The 18,166-nt window shown below is 55.0% G+C and overlaps 1 protein-coding gene across 1 annotated transcript; it reads right to left on the reverse strand.

Moving 5' to 3' along the window:
• Positions 1 to 1,999: 1,999 nt before the first annotated feature.
• Positions 2,000 to 17,946, reverse strand: THEMIS2 (thymocyte selection associated family member 2). Its single transcript, XM_032390164.1, has 6 exons — positions 17,837 to 17,946; positions 15,502 to 15,642; positions 12,423 to 12,833; positions 7,157 to 8,229; positions 4,822 to 4,978; positions 2,000 to 4,218 (listed from the first exon to the last, which is right to left on the reverse strand). The coding sequence occupies exons 1-6, from the start codon at positions 17,928 to 17,930 to the stop codon at positions 4,163 to 4,165; spliced, it is 1,932 nt and encodes a 643-aa protein (XP_032246055.1). The 5' UTR covers positions 17,931 to 17,946; the 3' UTR covers positions 2,000 to 4,162.
• Between the last annotated feature and the right edge of the window lie 220 nt (positions 17,947 to 18,166).

Genomic DNA, 18,166 nt, shown 5'->3' on the forward strand with positions numbered 1-18,166 from the left:
CTCAGCAGGGAATCTGCTTCTCCCTCTGACCCTCCCCTGTCTTGTGCTCTCTCTCTCAAATAAATAAAATTTTTAAAAAATACATATTCGAGGGGCACCTCGGCACAGTTGGTTAAGCGTCTGACGCAGTCTCGGCTCAGGTCATGATCTCCGGGTCGTGGGATTGAGCCCCCATGTCGGGCTCTGCTCAGTGCGGAGTCTGCTTGGGTTTCTCTCTCTCCCTCTCCCTCTGCTCCTCCCCGCCTCACGTGGTTGCTCACTCTCAAAATAAATAAATCTTTTTTTAAAAACCATACATTTGGATTTGGAATGCATGATAGGACACGTTTATGAGTGGTTGACATCTCTGGGTCTCAGGCTAGCACTCGCCAACCGGTGAGGCAATAGCAGTGATTCTGGGTAGAAGTCTTTTTTTTTTTTTCTTTTAGGATTCAGCAATTACAAACTACTTAATTCAAGTATTTGTCGAATACCTCCTGTGGCAGCCCATTGGTCAAGTACTAGAAATACAAAACGCCAGGTCGTGTCCCTGGACTTGCTGGTTCCGTGTCGCCGGGAGCACCGAGTGGCGGCTCGGCGGCGCGGCATTCCCTGCCAGCTTGGCACTGACACGGCCTCCCAGGGGCTTTGTGTTTTCCGAGCACAGGCAGGTCCTCCTCGGCAGAACGAAACCAGCCTTCTGGAGCCTCTGCCCTGCCGGAGCAGGAGGCTCTTGCATTCCGGGTGTTCGTGCCCACCCGGGATGTCAAGTATACGGTATTCTCGCACGTTTGTTAAGACAGCAGGAACAGCAACACACCCCGTGTTCTCAGAAACCCCCAGGGTCACGGCCAAGCAATGAATCCAGCTTGTTCTCAGGAGAATCTCTAGGTATACTGGTGGGAAATTAGACTCCTTGGTTAATAGTAGTACTTTATCAGGTTTAACTAGAGAAGGTAAGAATTAGTGTCTGATGTGGATGAATAAATCTGGGGTGGTTTTTTTAAGATTTATTTATTTTAGAGTGTCCATGCATGTGTGTGAGCAGGGGGAGGCGCAGAGGGAGAGAAATCCTCAAGCAGACTCCCCACTGAGCGCAGAGCCTGATACAGGGCTTGATCCCAGGACCCCGATATCAGGACCTGAGCCAACATCAAGAGTGAGACGCTTAACTGACTGCACCACCCAGGCATCCCTGAATAGATCTTTTATTTAAAAAATGCAGTTGAGCAGGACGCCTGGGTGGCTCAGTCGGTTAAGTGTCTGCCTTCGGCTCAGGTCATGATCCCAGGGTCCTGGGATGGAGCCCCACTTCAGGCTCCCTGCTCAGTGGGGAGCCTGCTTCTCCCACTGCCTGCCGCTCCCCCTGCTTGTGCTCATGCTCTCTGACAAATAAAATCTTTAAAAAAAAAAACAATGCAGTTGAGGGAGGGCTATCTGGCTGGCTCAGTCGGTGAAGCATGTGACTCTTGATCTTGGGGTCATGAGTTTGGGCCCCACGTTGGGTGTAGAGATTACTTTAAAAAAAAACGGGGCACCTGGGTGGCTCAGTCGTTAAGCGTCTGCTTTCAGCTCAGATCATGATGCCAGGGTCCTGGGATCGAGCCCCGCATCGGGCTCCCTGCTCAGCGGGAAGCCTGCTTCTCCCTCTTGTGTTCCCTCTCTCACTTTCTCTCTGTCAAATAAATAAAATCTTTAAAAAAAAAAAAAAAAAAAAACTTGAGGGGTGCCTGGGTGGCTCGGTCAGTTGAGTGTCTGCCTTTGGCTCAGGTCATGGTCCCAGAGTCCTGGGATCGAGCCCCACATCGGGCTCCCTGCTCCGCGGGAAGCCTGTTTCTCCCTCTCCCCCCTCCCCCCCCCCCCCCGCTTGTGTTCCCTCTCTCACTGTGTCTCTCTGTCAAATAAATAATAAAATCTTAAAAAAAAAAAACTTGAAAATGCATTTGAGGGAAATTCAGAACTCGATCCATTTTTGAGTATGCATCTCCAGTTTATGTTCATTTGTTTAGCAGTTATTTACATCTGTTCCTGTGTTAGCATGTTCTCTACATCACAAAACATTAAAAAATAGAAATGAGAAAAGATAGGAAAAATAAATATGAAGGCATGGACTAATAATTCTTTTCTGTTTCCCAGTGTACATCTTGTATATTACCAGGAGTGTGTGCTCGCTTTGGAGGCCACTGCTCAGGGGGATCCCCTAGCCCCACTATAACACCCTCCCCACCGCCCAGTGGCTTATTCCAGAGTTAAGACAAAAGCACCCCACGGGCATCATTCACCTTTGGTCCCTGCCAACCCCCATTGCTGTGATAAAACATTCAGTTGTGGTTTTCAAACATGCTTTCCTTTTCAGCCCTGCTTTCCTATATATGAATTTGCTTGCTTGCTTCTCATTGCAGCATTTGGCCACTCGGAAACCCCCTTCTGTAGGAGCTGGTAGCCCCCTCTGTCCCCCTTTTGTGATCTTGCCCCATTTGGGGCCACAATTAAATGCAGTCGTGGAAGTGAAAACTACTGGCATTCTGCATGTGGGCTTGGCCCTCGGGGTCCTGTGCCAAAGAGGAACTCTTTTCTGTATTTTTCTTATTTATTGCTTGTCCCGGAGCACGCTCTTCAGGGTCCTCCTGGGCGGTTCAGCCAGTCTGGAGGAAGGCATGGGAACTGGCCAGCAGCTTGTGTTAGCTGCTCGGTGCTCGCCTGGAGAGCGCCATGCGGGGGTATGGAAGCCAGGAGGCCTAGGAGGTGAAGTGGGTCTGGACAGCCCAGTGGAGTGTCCGCAGACCAAGGAAGGACATCCTCAGATGTGCTCCCTCGAATCCAGGAGCTCCAGACCGCCACTCTCCACTCCCGCCTCAGCCGGAGACTGCGGTCACCGTTTTGTCTATCTCCTGTCCTCTGCTGACCACGGTGCTTGGTTCTGTGACTGCCTCCGTCTAGAAACCAAAGCCCTACCACTTCCAGGAAGTGAGGCCTGTGGTCTCACCTCATGGAACAGGCCGAGACTGACCTTGGAAGCCGAGTTAGTGTCTGCATAGACACAGGTTTCTCTCTGTTACGCTGGATGGGGAGGCTCACCAACCAGTGCGCACACACCATGTCCAGTCTAGGAGCTCAGTATATTCCAGACACGGAAGGATTCCAGGCCTGGGAGACGGTGTGGGGGTGGGGAAAGAACACAGGCTGTAGAGACAGGTACAGCTACGTGATCTGGGTCAGCAGGAATGATGCTAACATTCGTACTGTTCGGTACGTGCCAGGCCCTGCACTAAATACTTCACCAAGATTATCGCATTTGATCCTTAGAACAATCCTGTGAGGTAGATAACCGTTAGTTTTATTTTACATATGAAGGAAATGAAGCTTCGTTTAAAAGAACTTGCTCATAGTCACAGCTGATAGGTGGTGAGCTGGGATGCTAACCCAGGCCCACGACTGGTCAGCCCTCCTGAAGCACCTGATCACTCAAGCTAGTTTTCTGACCTTTAAAATCAGGCTGTTGTCTATTCAGAGAGTTGAAGATTTAGAGAATGTTTATAAAGGGTCTGGCACACAGACCCTACTACATGGTTATCTTCCCATTTTTCCAGATGCCCGGATGTCATTTTTATTCTATGGTTTTAGAGTGAAAAAATCCTGGATCGTCACGTGCAACTATCGTGCTGCGTCCTACACAGAGGACACAGTCCTGCTCTCTCAGGGTCTTAGAGTTTGGTGGGGGAGGAGGAGGGCGAGGGGGTGGCAAACAGAAGAAAAGGCTCTCAGGGCAGTGTGTTCCGGATCGAGTTCCCTTTACCAAGAGGCAGGAAACACTGTGCTGCCACCACCAAGGTTGGTGGTCTTGGATTCCTTTCTGCACCAACCAGTGAGACACGGATGTTGGGGACTCAGGACTGAACAGAACCCAGTTGGCTTCTCTGTATACCAAAGCTCTGAGGCTGAGGGAGTCAAGCAGAAGGTGCTGGGCCCAAACAAGCCAGCCCTCAGTGGCAGGAACCTAGAACCTGAGCAAAGCACTGGTACAATGGCCATCCCTTTTCACGCTGGTCCCCACGAAGCCATTTCCTGTCCACAGTCTGATTTCATGAGATCTTGTCTGAGGTCTTGTAAAGGCTTGTAACGGCTGGCTGGTATCAGAGATTCCCTGAGAAACAGCAGTTAGGAAGCAGGGTTCCTCCAGCATCTAAAGGGTGTTCTGAAATGTCTCAAGTATTTCTTCATAATCATGTTCATCGTTACCTACAAAAGAGTTCAAGTCAATGATGATCTTTGGCCTTAAGCAGGTTCCTTCCCCTTTTTAGGGCACTGGACAGGGAAGGAGTTGGTCAGGATGCTCTAAAGTCCCTGCTAGACCAGAAACTACAAATTATTCAGTCTGAATACTGTGTAAATATTCCCCTTGCATGCCTCGGGGAGGGTAGTATGTTGGAGATGAACTCATTTTCCTTGCCAGGACTCTGGAGCCCCTGGAAGAGGGACAGTAGGGACCCCCTCTCTTTTTTTAAGATTTTATTTATCTGAGGGAGGGAGAGAGAGGAAGAGAGCACAAGCGGGTGGAGGGGCAGAGGAAGAGGGAGAAACAGACTCCCCACTGAGCAGGGAGCCGGACACGGGGCTCGATCCCAGCACCCTGGGATCATGACCTGAGCTGAAGGCAGACCCTTAACCAACTGAGCCACCCAGGCGCCCCAAGCCCATCCCTTAAAAGCCTCTCTGTCCAACTGGGACTGCAGAAGGGTCTGTTCGAGGGCAGGGCCTTGCTGCTGTCAGAGGTACAAGCAGGAGCAGAGTAAGCAGGGGAGAAGCAACGACAGGGGTGAACAGGGGCTCACAGGGACTCACCTGGATCTTTTATGATGGACTTAGTGTGCCTGAGGCCCTTCATGTGGGCAGAAACCTTGCCGTATATATGTGAACTGTCCTTGGCACTCTGTGGCAGGGTCTTCATCTTGGGTTTGGGGAGCAGAGAGGCTTGCGGCAGTTCTGAGACTTGAGAAGACTAAGTAGGAGAAAAAGCAGAAGTCAGCAGGGTACCAAGAAATGGGGCAGCGGAGTCCATGAAATGTAATTTCCTTCAAATATCACTTCCGCTGCTCCCCTCTTGACTTCCTGTTCAGGGTAGGGCTTCCTGGGACCCCAAGTGTTTTTGTTTCTAGCGCATGAAATGTTCTTGGCAGGGGAGACAGGCCAGGATGAGAGACAAAAGGGCTGGGGGCTAGAGACAGGGTGCCCTGAGTTTCTCCACAGAGGGGATTCAGTCAGTGTCCTTCACGTCTGCTGCTGAAGGGGCAAAAAGCAGTCACAAAATCTCAGGACAGAGTGCCAGAGCCGAGAGGGGCCCCAGAAGGAGGAGGACTTTCGTTGCACTCCCACCTTAGGCCATATGCACACCTGTCCGTGTACCCTCAGGGGACCCTCCGAGGAGCTGTTTGAGTTCCCGATGCACCCACGAGGAAACAGGCTCAGAGAGAGTGTGCCGTGTCATGCCTCACACAGCACTGCGAGCTGGGCCAGGGTTCAGACCAGGACCATGTCCGTGACCTCTAAAGCTCGGGCTCTTTCTCACACACTACGCCTTGGAAAGCAAAGGATGCGGGGCCCCTGCTCAGCGGTGGGGAATGCTGATGCGCAGAGGAAAGCTGCAGGATCAAGGGCAGTGGGCAGGGCCTGGGCCCCAAGTCCCTTCCAACAGGAGCAAAAGCGGGGACTGAGGTCTCTCAATTTTTTGTCCTAGGTTCTCTCCCTGGCTGTCAGGAAGGCCTGTGTTTCAGATGTCCCCGTCCGTTCTCTGTTCTGTCAGAAAACAACTGCCCTCCCCCCTCCTCCCCACATGCAAGCCCCTCCTGGGGCCGAAACCGCTCCAGATTCATCTTTCTCACTTCTGCTGCCATCCCACCACCTACCCTCGCGGTACCAGATACGAGTTTCCCCAAGTCCCCAGACAGCGAGCTTGCTACACTTCACACCGTACTTTTGCCGCGGGTCATCTGTCGTCAGCGGAGCCCGCAGCTCGGTGGCTGGGCCGTCACACCCAGCGTCAGACCCCAGCTGGCCGTTTGCTGGCTGTGTGACCTCAGGCCAGCTACCCTCCCTCTCTGTGCCTCTTGTTCTCCCCGCTGTGGGGAGCGCCATCTCTCAGCGCCCAGCTCACAGGGACATCTGGAGAGCTGTGGGGGGCGACGCCGGTGACGTGCCCGCCGTGGAGCAGACCCCCGGGTGGCCGCAGCCAAGGCCGCGCTGTGAGCGAGTGACCTCGCCCCAAGGTCACCGGCGGGAAAACGGAGAGCTCAGGCCGCACAGCGAGTGCACTGCGCCCCAAGCGGGTCCTTCCCCGTGCCTGTGACTCGGTTTGGGTCAGTTCAGCGCTCACTGGCACTGTCTGCCCGCCTGGGACCGGGCGGGGTCCCTGTCCTCCCAGACCTCCGGCAGCACACCGGAGACGAGGTGTTGTCCCGCCCGCCCGCACCCCTACCCGCAGCCCCGGGCCGCGGACCGCGTGGCAGTGCGAATACGGGGCGGGGGGAGGCTGGCGCTGCCAGAGGAAGCCTGAGCTGAGCCGTGCCCGGTGCAAAGAGGAAGCACATTCTGGCAAAAGGCGCACGCGGCAAGTGCTGAGGCAGGAATCTTGGCGGGAGGAAGCTGTGGGAGTTGCTCTGCGGCTGAGTGTGGACCAGAGCGGGTGGAGGAAGATGGGTCTGGCTTGGGGGGGGCGGGGGGGGGTACTGAAGTCAGCCTATAAAGGACCCTCCCTGGACGCCACACTAGGAGGCTGACATTACCCCCAGGCCATGGGGAGCCACTGAAGGTTCAGAGGATGGGGCCGAGGCCCATCGATGACCAGGGAAGGGCTTGGGAGGCCATCCTGACCACTGTGGGCAGGCGGGGGAGGGGCTGCGGACACGCTTCAGGTGAGCGCTGAGGAAGCCCGAATGAGGGGACAGCCGGGGAAGCTCACGCTCCGCCTCAGGCCTCCCACTTCTGGACTGGGACTCTGGGCAAGTCTCCGGCTCTCCGAGTCCTCACTGTCTCGCCCGTAAAATATGAATCATCACACCAGCATCAGATTGTCAGGATCTCTGTACAACTGAGAGCGAGATGAGAGGCAGGACAAGGAAGGGGCAGGACCCGCAGCGACCCCGGCGGGGTCCCCTCCCCGCCCGCTTTGGCATATTGGTACCTGGGCTCTTTTGTTCTGGCCGCTTTGTTTCTTCTGTCCACCGAGGCCCTGACTTTTGGGGGGCCTAGGAGGAGGAGGTTGGTTCTCGAAGGCTGGTAACCGCCGGAGGGTGTAGTAGAAGGCATCTGTCACCTCCTCTACCGTGGCTACCGGGGGGGGCCCGGCTGGCTGGCCAGGCTGCCCCTCGGTCTCCACAACAGTCAGGTCCAGCCACCGGGGAGGGATCTCGAAGCACATCTCAGGGTTGGAGTCGAGGCTGACCACCAAGAAGGGTTCCATGATTTTCTCCTCCAGCCGCAGGCCTGGGAAGGAGGGCAGAGGGTCAGCAGGATGGCTGCTCTCCTTGGCCACCACCTTGACTTCGCAGGGCAGTGAAAACTGGGCCATCAGATCTTCCAGGCTGTAGCGCCGATTATCACTCATCTCCTCCACAAAACTACTGGAGACGTAGAGGGGCAGCAGAATCTGGTCTTCATCTTCTACTTCTTCATACTCTTCCTCCGCCTCCTCCTCAGCCTGGTCTCTCAGCCGCTGACACACCAAGACATCTATGTCCTGGCCTCCAGCCCCCTGGGCCTGGCCAGACCTCAACACCTCCAGCCTGTCGCCCACAGCCAGGGAGGTGAACCCGGGGCTTTCTACCCATTCGCCCTCACAGTCCTTTGTGGCCACGACCCGGAGCGGTTGGCCTGGCTGGAGAGCACCCAGGAGGTCACAGGCCGTGAGGAACTCTCTCGGCCGCCGCCGCAGCTTGCCCTGATAAGCCCCAGAGACCACGAAGTGTCTGGGCACCTTCCGGCCCTTGGTTGAGACCAGGATCCGCCAGGGTGGTGAGGCCAGGCCATGGATGCAGAGCCGCTGGCCTTTCTGTAAGGAGCCTACCCACGGGCCGAGGAAGATGGGGGGCCCCCCCGGAGTTTCCAGGATCTCCGTGGGCAGAGGGAAGGGGCCTCCTCGGGCCAGGACCTCACTCAGCAGCAGTGGTTGGATGAAGTGGATGTGCTGAGAGGAGACGGTGACATCTTCCACGTCGACCTCCAGCGTGGAGGGGATCTTGACAACGGTCCTGCGCACTGTGGGTAGGGGAGGTCGGCTCAGGGGGCACCCCACACACCAGCCCAGGGGTGTCCCTGCACCCCAGCAAAGATATCTGGGCTGGCTGACCTCTTCCCTGTTCTGTTCTGCCAGCATTTTCCTATGGCATCAGATTCCTTGCTCACTCTTTTCCTTAACCTATTTTCAAAAGCAATGATAGAAATTTTTAAACATTTACAAAAGTAGAATAGTATAGCGAACCCCCTACCACCCAGCTTCGGTATTTCGTTCGTGGCCCATCTTCTTTCATTCATACCCTGTCTGTCCCCCTCCACTGGGTTATTTTGAATCAGGACAATCACATGTCATCTTGACCTTTCAGTGTGTGTCTCTAAGAGAAGGGATAAAGTTAAAAACATAACCACAGGGGGCACCTGGGTGGCTCAGTTGTTAAGCGTCTGCCTTCGGCTCAGGTCATGATCCCAGGGTCCTGGGATCGAGCCCCGCATCGGGCTCCCTGCTCTGTGGGAAACCTGCTTCTCCCTCTCCCACTTCCCCTGCTTGTGTTCCCTCTCTCGCTGTGTCTCTCTCTGTCAAATAAATAAAATCTTAAAAAAACAAACAAACAAACAAAAACATAACCACAATGCCATTAGCACATCTAGATAATAGTTAGCTGATAATTTGTTAATAGCATCAGATATCTAATTCGTTCAACCACTTTTTATTTTTCTTAAAGATTTTTATTTATTTATTGAGAGAGAGAGAGAGAATGATAGAGAGAGAGCGTGAGAGGGAGGAGGGTCAGAGGGAGAAGCAGACTCCCCGCTGAGCAGGGAGCCCAATGCGGGACTCCATCCAGGGACTCCAGGATCATGACCTGAGCCGAAGGCAGTCGCTCAACCAACTGAGCCACCCAGGTGCCCCTCTTTCAACCACTTTTTAAACTTTAATTGAATTTTGAATGTCATTTTATAAGCTACCTTTCTAAATCTTCTCTGCATTTTTGTGGTTTTGGGTTTTTTTTTTTAAGATTTTATTTATTTATTTGTCAGAGAGAGAAAGTGCACGCACAAGCAGGGAGAGCGGCAGGCAGAAGGAGAGGCGGGCTCGATCCCAGGACCCTGGGATCATGACCTGAGCTGAAGGCAGACGCTTAACCGACTGAGCCACCCAGGCGCCCCTCCTTTCTGCATTTTTAAATAAAGAGATAAAACGGCATCAAGAGGGGCACTTGGGTGGCTCAGTCAGTGAAATGTCCAACTCTTGATTTCGGCTCAGGTCATGATCTCAGGGTCGTGAGATTGAGCCCCGAGTCCAGCTCCTCACTCAGAGCCAAGTCTGCTTGGGATTCTCTCTCTGCCTCTCCCTCTGCCCCTCCCGCTTGCGCTTTCTCTCTCTCTCTCTCTCTAAAATAGATGAATGGATCTTTAAGAAAAATAAAAATAAAAACACTGGTTAACGACCTTGGCAACTTGTTTCCTCTCTGGGCATTGGTTAGTACCTGGTTTATAAACTCAGGAGGTGGCTCTGTAAGCGTGTCCACTGCGTTTGAGCCGTACCACACGGAAGACGGAGGGGGGAGTGGCCTCCTTCCTCACAGAGGAAGACTGAGGCTCGGGTGGTGACGTGCCTCAGGTGACAGTGCTGGGATTTTTGCTCTGTGCCAGGTGAGCTGATGTCTGGTTGCAGCTGGGAGATAGGCACATGGGGGTTCATTATACTGTTCTGGTTTTTTCCTTCAAAGTACTTTATGAATTACCTGAACTGCCTCATCATCCAGGGCAGCCCCCACACTCGACCCACCACTAAAAGCCCTGGTTCCCCAGACTGTGGTCTCTTACTGCCATTTCCCACAAGATGCCAGGGCTCCCTGGGAAAGAGATAACTTCCTGGGTAAGAAATATGTAACAGTCTGGAACCTCTTATATCAGAAAGCAAGAAAAATCTATTCAAGACCATGCAGGTGTGTGTCAAAAGGATTCAGGAGCCAAACTGAAAAGGCTCCCACGGGCCAAGGCAGAGATAATGTGAGCATCAATAATAATTCCAGTGGATTGGAACACTGAAAATATTTCATCTGTGAGTTCATAATGATGATTTAAAAAAAAAAAAACCCTAAATAATCATACTTGAAGAATGCTAGGGAGCCAATTCATTTTAAAAACTAGTAAACGGGCACCTGGGTGGCTCAGTCGGTTAAGCATCCGACTCGCGGTTTCAGCTCAGGTCGTGATCGCAGGGATGTGAGATCGAGCCCCGAGGGAGGCTCTGCGCTCAGCGAGGAGTCTGCTTGAGATTCTCTCCCTCCCCCTCTGCCCCTCCCCAACTTGCACTCTCTCTCTCTCAAATAAATCTTTAAAAAAGAACGAGTAAACAAAGTATAGGTCATTTCTTAGGACGGTCTTCCAAACAGGCTGGAGACAGCGTGCAGAGCAGGGCTGGTGAAACAGGCAGAACCCGGCCAGGTCTGCCAGAGCGGAGGGAGAATGGTGCCCTGGGACCTTGACATATATAAACACAATGTCCCATATTTCTCGTACAAGCTAACCAAAGCCGGGGGGGGGGGGGGGGGGGGGGGTTGTAGTAGTTTCCTGACTACTAGATGAAGAAGGAACACTAGGATTAAAATCACTATTGAGGTTCCTAGGGCAATCAGGGATCTAGGCAGGGATCAGCAACAGCCACTCACATCACAACTGCTGGCCCATCCCTTGCATATGATCGACACCACGGGGCAAGGTTGGTGCTGTAAGTTAGGCTGGGGACAGACACAGAGCCGGGGCGGGGGGACTCCTTGCCCCACACCTCATGCAGCCACGAGAACTGCCTCCTGGGTCTGGTCAAACCTCTGGGGGCCTGTCTACAGATGTGCGGAAAAGAGCGAACAGCGGGCCTGAGGCTTCTAACCCTGGACAAGCCTGCCTGCAAGGCTGGTCCTCGGCTGGCGCCTGGGGACGTGGTTTAGCGAGTGTCGCCAGCATCCTCTCCCTGGCGGGGGTGGTTTCCCGTCCCTTAGCCTGTACAACCCGTGATGCTGAACACCTGCTTTCCCCTGGGGGTGGCCTTGGGCCCAACACAACAGGAAATCCAGGGGTCAGACGCGCGCTGGCTCCATCACAAGGATGCTGGCAACAAAATCCAAAATGTGAGAGAGCCTACAGGACAAATGGCCGAGTCCCTTCGACAGATTAATTATAAGAAAAATAAGAAAGGTGAACCTACAGAGTAACAGGTGCAAAAGGCCGAACAATCAACAGCAGTCTTGGGGCTCTTACCTGGGGCCTGCTGTGAATACACTGGAGAACAATTTATCAGACAGCAGAGGAAGTTCAAACACCGAATCGTGGTATTGGGAGTTACTGTTAATTTTTTTGGTGTGATGATGGTACTGTGTGTCTGTTAAAAAAAATTATTTTTAAAAGAGACACACTGAAGTATTTATATGAGAAATGATAGGATACCTGGGGTTTGTTTTGAAATAATCGGGCAGGGTGGGGAGAGATGAAACAGGACAGAGAGGTCCTGAGTTAATGACTGTGATGTCAGGTGATGGGGTCTGTTACACTCCCCTCTGCTTGTGTATGTTTGAATTTTTCCATAATGGTTTTCAAAGATTTTTAAAAATCAGGATAAAGCATTCCCACTTGGCTCTGGAGCCCACCAGCAACCGTGAGCATCTGCTCCCCCGGTAACTGCCAGAGAGCGGGACCTCAAACTCTGTCCCCCAGGGCACCCGTTTAGGCTCCGCTCCGGCTCAGCCTCTGAGCGGCCAGACCTGGGTGGCTTCTGCCTGTTTCACCAGCCCTGCTCTGCTCTGGCCACCAGCTGTCCTCAGAAACAGCCCATGAAACAGCTAGGGATTCACCCAGTGCCCTTGTCACGCAGACAGGAGGGGACCTTGAGGAACAATCCCGTCCTCCCCAGAGGCAGGAAAATCTGTTTCTCCTGAGCAAATGGTCCCGGTTTTACTCTGTAACTGCCGCTTTGTCCTAGTTACTAGCAAGCACACAATCTAACTTTTGCCTAATTTTATAAAGAGTTTTATAACTCACTCTTAAGTTCCCTCATTTTCCTGTCTCCTTTTACTAACTTCCCACTATTTGGGACTCTTTATTCTGTTATGTACTAGGTAATCAACCTGGTCCCTGGGGTACCTTCCATCTGAGCAGCTTCCCAGGGGCCCCTCTCTCGCCCCGCCAACCTTCCCCCACCTGCCCGGACGACTCACTGTGCATGATGGCTTGGAGCTCATACTGGGGCCTCAGGATCAGGGACCGCCAGGGGAGGGTGGGGCAGGTGAAGAGGCGGTCGCTCAGGGCTGGGTCTTGCAGGGCCTGGAGCAGGGGCTGAGGGGCACCAGGCTCCCACTCCCAGAAGGGCCCCTTCTGGGAGAGGGGCAGGTGTAGAATGAACTGCTGGGTTTTGGTGTCTAGCACACAGCGGGCCTGGTAGGTCCCATGGTATGCTTCCACATCCTCGAGCAGGAGGGGCTGGTCCCTGGGCACCACCCTGGCCTCTGTGCTGATTCTGTGTGTTGACATGAAGCCAATGGGCAGCTTCCTGGAGCGCTGGGTTGCAGCAGAGAGCAACTCCTCCAAGGTTCTGTAGCTCTGAGGGCCGGTGAGGGGGGTGAAGCGGCCTGTGGGGCACAGGAGAGGGTGTCAAGGTGGGATGGCACCTTGCTGGGTCCAGGGCCACACATACCAGGCCCTGGTCTGCCGGAGAGAACCCAGTCAGAATCCCCCAAAGACAAGCGCCAAGCATCTGGACATCCAGGCTGCAGGGCTGAGGGGCAAAAAGCAGCCAGTGACCATGTGTGAAGGGACAGTGACAGGCAGAGATGGGGACAGTTCCTCGTTACTCGGAGAGGCAAGAACACAGAGGGATTGTCCACAGAGCAGGGATGGACTTCCCAAAAGACACTGACAATGGCCACATCTGCCTACCTCCTAAACCATACCTACCTCCGACTCTGCCAGCTTTGCTTCCATATTCCTCACCGCCACTCCAATCCCATACATCCAACACCCATCACCCCATGCTGGGGCAGCGCCATTGTCCGCCTCTCTCCCAAATGAGAAACCCAGGAGCTCCTAGCCAAATGACCTCTGACCACCCCCCTTCACCCCACATCCTGTCTGCCAATTCTGTTGGCCCGACTGTTCTTCCCCCATCCACTTCTCCCCCTGTCCCCATTCACGCTCCTCCTGCCACTGTACCAGCCTAAAACAGTCCACATCCAGACATCGCTTCCAGAGTTTTCCTGCCCCAAAACGCCCAACACGAGTCTAATCAAGGCAACATCACACTAAACCCAGACTGAAGGACATCCAAAAGCACCGGTCTAGACTCTTCAAAAAGTTGATGTCAAGACAAAGGCTGAAGGAGATTAGGAAATCGGTATGTAATCTGGGGTCTTCTGGGTGGCTCAGTCAGTTAAGCATCTGACTCTAGATTTTGACTCAGGTCATGAACTCAGGATCTTGAGATCAAACCCCACATCTGCACTGGGTGTGGTACGTGCTAAAGATTCTCTCTCCCCCTTTCCTTCCTCCCAACCCGCCTCACACGCGCGCGCTCTCTCTCTTAAAAAAAAAAAAAAAAAAAAGGAGAAGGAAATTCCTATTAAAAAAAAAAGAAAGAAACCGATGTGATCTGGGATTGGTTTCTGGATCAAGGGGAAACCGACTAATAAAGGACATTTATTAGGGCAGCTGTTGGAATTTGAATAGACTAGGTTAGAAAGTAGTATTATATCAATATTAAATTTTCTTTTTTTTTTAAAGATTTATTTATTTATTTGAGAGAGCGAGAATTAGAGAGAGAGAGTACACGAGAGGGGGTAGGGTTAGAGGGAGAAGCAGGCTCCTCGCTGAGCAGGGAGCCCGATGCGGGACTCGATCCAGGGACTCCAGGATCATGACCTGAGCCGAAGGCAGTCGCTTAACCAACTGAGCCACCCAGGCGCCCCTCAATATTAAATTTTCTGAATTTGATCACTGAACTATAGTTTTATGAACAAATGTCCTTGTACTTAGGAGTAATATTAGTAAATATAAGGAGTAACCTTTAAAAGGGTTATCATGTCTGCAATTCATTCTCAAATGGCCCAGGAAAAAATACATATATACACATACACATATAGTAATATATGTTCATGTATGTGCATGTGTGTGGAGAGAGGGAGAGAAAGAAATGTAACAAAATGTTGGTGAACTGGAAAACAATTGGTAACTCTGGATGAAGGGTGTACAGTGGTTTTAGCAAGCCTTCTGTGAACTTGAACACATTTCAGAATAAAAAGGAAAAACCCTCAAAATACAAAATAGAGCACACCACTTGCATATTTAAAACCCTCACTGGCTCCTCGGTGCTCTCCAAGACCAAGCTGTGCCCGTGGCCCCCCAAAGCCCTCTGGCAATCGGCTTCCCGCCTGCCTCCCCACCGCCTGCCCCCCACGGGAACCCAAGCCCTCAGCCGTCCCATTCAGGCCATCACAGGAAGGCATACAGGAAGGAGCCCTCGGACTACACCTGCTCTGGGCCACGCCCTGTTCTAAGCCCTTCATTCTTGGCAACTCATTGAGCCCTCACCTCAAGCCTGACCGCCCTGCTCTGGAAGAGTACGCTGAGGCACAGAGCGGTGCCAGGACCCGGCCACGGCTAGTAGCGGGTGGTCATCCCGCTAGAGACGGGATTCGCATCCAGGCCGTTGGCTTCAGCGTCCCGGCCCACGGCCCGCTACGCACCCCCCGCAGGAACCGAGCTCTGTCATTTCTGGAGCGCCAGATACGCACATGCTCCTCCCCGTGTTACTCCCTCTGGGAGTCCTTCCTCCCGCTCAGGTGCCGCCTCCTCCAGGAAGCCTGCACAGACCCCTGAGGCAGGCTCCTCCTGCCAGGAACCGTCTCTAAACTCCGCGTCTACTGTTGCCCTCCTCTTGCTGCCACCCGGGAAGCTCCCGCTGCAGAGGCCCGCGCCCGGGGCATCCTGAGCACACACGTGTCAGTAAATGTGTGGCGAGGGGATGCGTGAGCAAACACAGACACGAGCGCGGAGACAAAGACCTAGAACAAAGGAAGTCCCAGCCAGAGAGGCAGATGCGACCAGAGAGATGGATACGGAGAGGGGGCAGCCACCCCAGGGTAAGGGCATCGTGAGACCACTCAGAGGACATCCCTGGCCTTGGGGCAGGGCCGTGGGGGATGGGAGAGCCCAGGTGCAAACGAGAGGGGTGGGAGCGCATGCTGGGCTGGAGGGGGCCAGTGTCCTGGGGGGGACGGGGGGACACAGAGCTGCCTGTCTTACCAGGGAAGTTGGGGGAGATTTCCATGGTCTGGCCCGTTCCTGGGTTCTTGCAGACCACCTTCTGGAGGCAAACCCGGGTGACCTTGATCAGGTCCCCTGTGGAGAGGCAGCACTCATTCCCACAGATCTCGTAGATGGAGCCTGCAGAGAGAGAGATCCAGTTTCCCGGGGGGTCCGCAAGGGCCAAGTGCTGGCTGGCCTGCGCCCTGCGCCCCCACAGGCCGCACTGTGCCTCCGCTCTGCACGTGTTCCTGCTGCCCGGGGTGGCCCTCCCTGTCTTTCCCCACCGGAGGCCCCTGGCTCGGCTGGACTCAGGCAGCAGGAACCCTGCCTGTGCCTTCTTTTAGCGCTGGGCAGACGCCTCTGTGAGACACTTCTCTGGCCTGCTCCCCTCCCCATGCCTCCCAAGCGGAGCTCACAGGCGGGGCAGGGCTGGTCCGTCCCAGCACCCCTGCAGCTGCCACAGGCCTCGCCTCTAGGCGTGTGTTGAGGTCCTGGGCGAGGAAGTAGCCCTAAGTCCCAGCTGCCTACGTAGGGCTACCACGTCGGGCCCAGAGAAGTGCAGTGACTGCCTGGAGGTCACACACAGCCTGACACCCGCGCTGGTGCGTTCTTCTTCATGTGAATTGTGTTTAAAGGCAGCACGGGTGAAAACGGAGAGCCACTGGCAGGGTGGGCGCAGGAGGCAGGGCTCTGGGCTGCCAGCAACAAGCACAGCGGCCCCACTCAACGATTCTAAAGGTGTCTAAAGCAGTGTCCGGAACATAGAAGGATCTCCCCCACGGGGTGGACAGGCTCTGTCTGCTGACGCGGGATGGGACAGCGCACATAGGTCAGCCCTGAGGCCACCACCTGACACCCCCCCACCCCACCCCCACACTTCCAAGGCATCCCCAGCACGGCTTTCACAATGGCCCTGAGAAGCTGATGAAAATCCCACCCCTTATCCCAGGAAAACGCACATGGTCTCATAAACTGTAGGTCTGTCTGCAGTTTCAGGGGGCGGCCCCTCAGGGCTGGTGCAAATAGCAGCTGGGGTGCTGGGCACCGGACTGCAGATGTGCTTTGCAGTAAAGACCCCCGAGTGCCCTCCGAGGGAGGACCGGTTCCCTGTCCTAAATAATGAGCTGTGCCCGGGTGAGGCTGGGTGGGGTCCTCAGATGATCAGGTCAAAGGGGGCAGAACGGGGACCCCAGCCCAGGGTGTTTGTACAGCGGGAACCCCTCACCACCCAGCTAGCTCCCATTGCTCCCACCCCCTGGCCTCCGCCCAGGGCCTTCTCTCACCAAATGTCCACCACTTCCCACGCCCAGGGTCAGGCAGAATGAGGAAGCAGCCATTGCGACAGGCCGCAGTCACAGGATGTCAGCAGGAGCGCAAACAGCAGAGGCGCCTGCAGGGAGCCCCCGAGGAGAAGTCAGCATTTGAACCCACATCTGCCAGATTCCCAAGTGGATCTGGCCAAACCCAGTGTGTGGTGGCACGTCCTGCCACCTGTGTGGCCCTCCATGTGTCTCCCCCTTGGTGTAGGAACTCCCCCTTGGAGCCTCAGAACACTTCACTGGAGGCTGCTGTGGCAAAGCAAGGGAAGAGAAAGAGGGAAGAGATCGGGCAGGGCACCCCGGCATTCGTTTGCTTTCTAAGGAAGTAGCCTCTCCCCTCCAACCAGTCTCCAAGTTCCCTCTTCCTCCGGCGCCTCACCCTCCGAGCAGCTTTCCCTCCCCTCCACTGCCTGTCCATCTCTCCCTTCTTCTCCTTCAGGCAGCAACTAGCGACTGAGCCCCTGCTATGTACCCATCCCTGGGAAGCACGTAGGCAGATGTGCAGGTGCGCCAGGAGCACAGGGCGAGCGGGGAAGGCGCTGGAGGGAGCAGCGATTCAAGCTGAGAACGGAAGAGCTGATAGATCAGGTTGCAAAGCCGAGGGCGAAGGGGGCTGGAAGGCGCGTAGATAGGCGTCAAGGGGGAGGAGTGGGAGGGCACGCGGAGGGGAGGGCTGACCAGGCACGAGCCCCGATGTTCCGCTTTCCCACCGTCAGACTTCCGTCCGTGCGCACAGCGGTTTCACCCGCGCTTGGCTCGGTTCCACCCACCTGAGTGTCTAAGCTCATTGACTTCTCATCATCACCCTGCGGGGCAATCAGCGCTCTCCCATTCCACGAAAGCAAAAGCCGAGGCCCAGAGAGGTTGACTGTGGCCCCAAGTCACACTTGGGCTTGGGCAGTGGCAGCGTGGCTCGGTTTCCGTCGCCCGGGCAGCGCCCCTGCCGCACCACCCACCCAGAGCCTGGCGGGGGCGGGGGTCGCGGGGTCGCGGGGTCGCGGCCCCTCACTCACCCTGGAAGTAGACCCCCGAGCAGACCCGCAGCACACGCGGGAGGGAGGCGAGGTCCAGGGCGCAAACGAAGTCCTGCAGCGACACCGGCTCCATGGTCCTCGCGGCTCGCTGGACGCCGACCGAGTGACCGCAGCCCGCGCTCTGATTCCAGCAGCCCCGCCCCGGCCGCCCCGCCCGCGCCGCGCCGATGTGGGCGGGGTCGCTCCGCCTACGTGGGCGGGGCCTCTCCGTCTCGGGGCGCGGCGACCTCGCCCGTGCCCTCTGACCGCCTCGGTTTCCTTAGCCCTAAAATGGGCCGCAGTGCCTACCTCTCACCTTGGCGGCGCGAC

This window comes from Phoca vitulina, unplaced genomic scaffold, assembly GCF_004348235.1.
Source record: "Phoca vitulina isolate PV1807 unplaced genomic scaffold, GSC_HSeal_1.0 scaffold2, whole genome shotgun sequence".
Classification (NCBI taxonomy): domain Eukaryota; kingdom Metazoa; phylum Chordata; class Mammalia; order Carnivora; family Phocidae; genus Phoca; species Phoca vitulina.

What these genes read in the sequence shown, in the direction of transcription:
- THEMIS2 (XM_032390164.1), bottom strand. Translation starts at nt 17,930, where the DNA reads ATGGAGCCGGTGTCGCTGCAGGACTTCGTTTGCGCCCTGGACCTCGCC. An exon ending in AATCTCCCCCAACTTCCCTG is followed by an intron (nt 12,834 to 15,501) that starts GTAAGACAGGCA and finishes TGTGCCCCACAG; the next exon opens with GCCGCTTCACCCCCCTCACC. An exon ending in GCCAGAACAAAAGAGCCCAG is followed by an intron (nt 4,979 to 7,156) that starts GTACCAATATGC and finishes TCTCCTACTTAG; the next exon opens with TCTTCTCAAGTCTCAGAACT.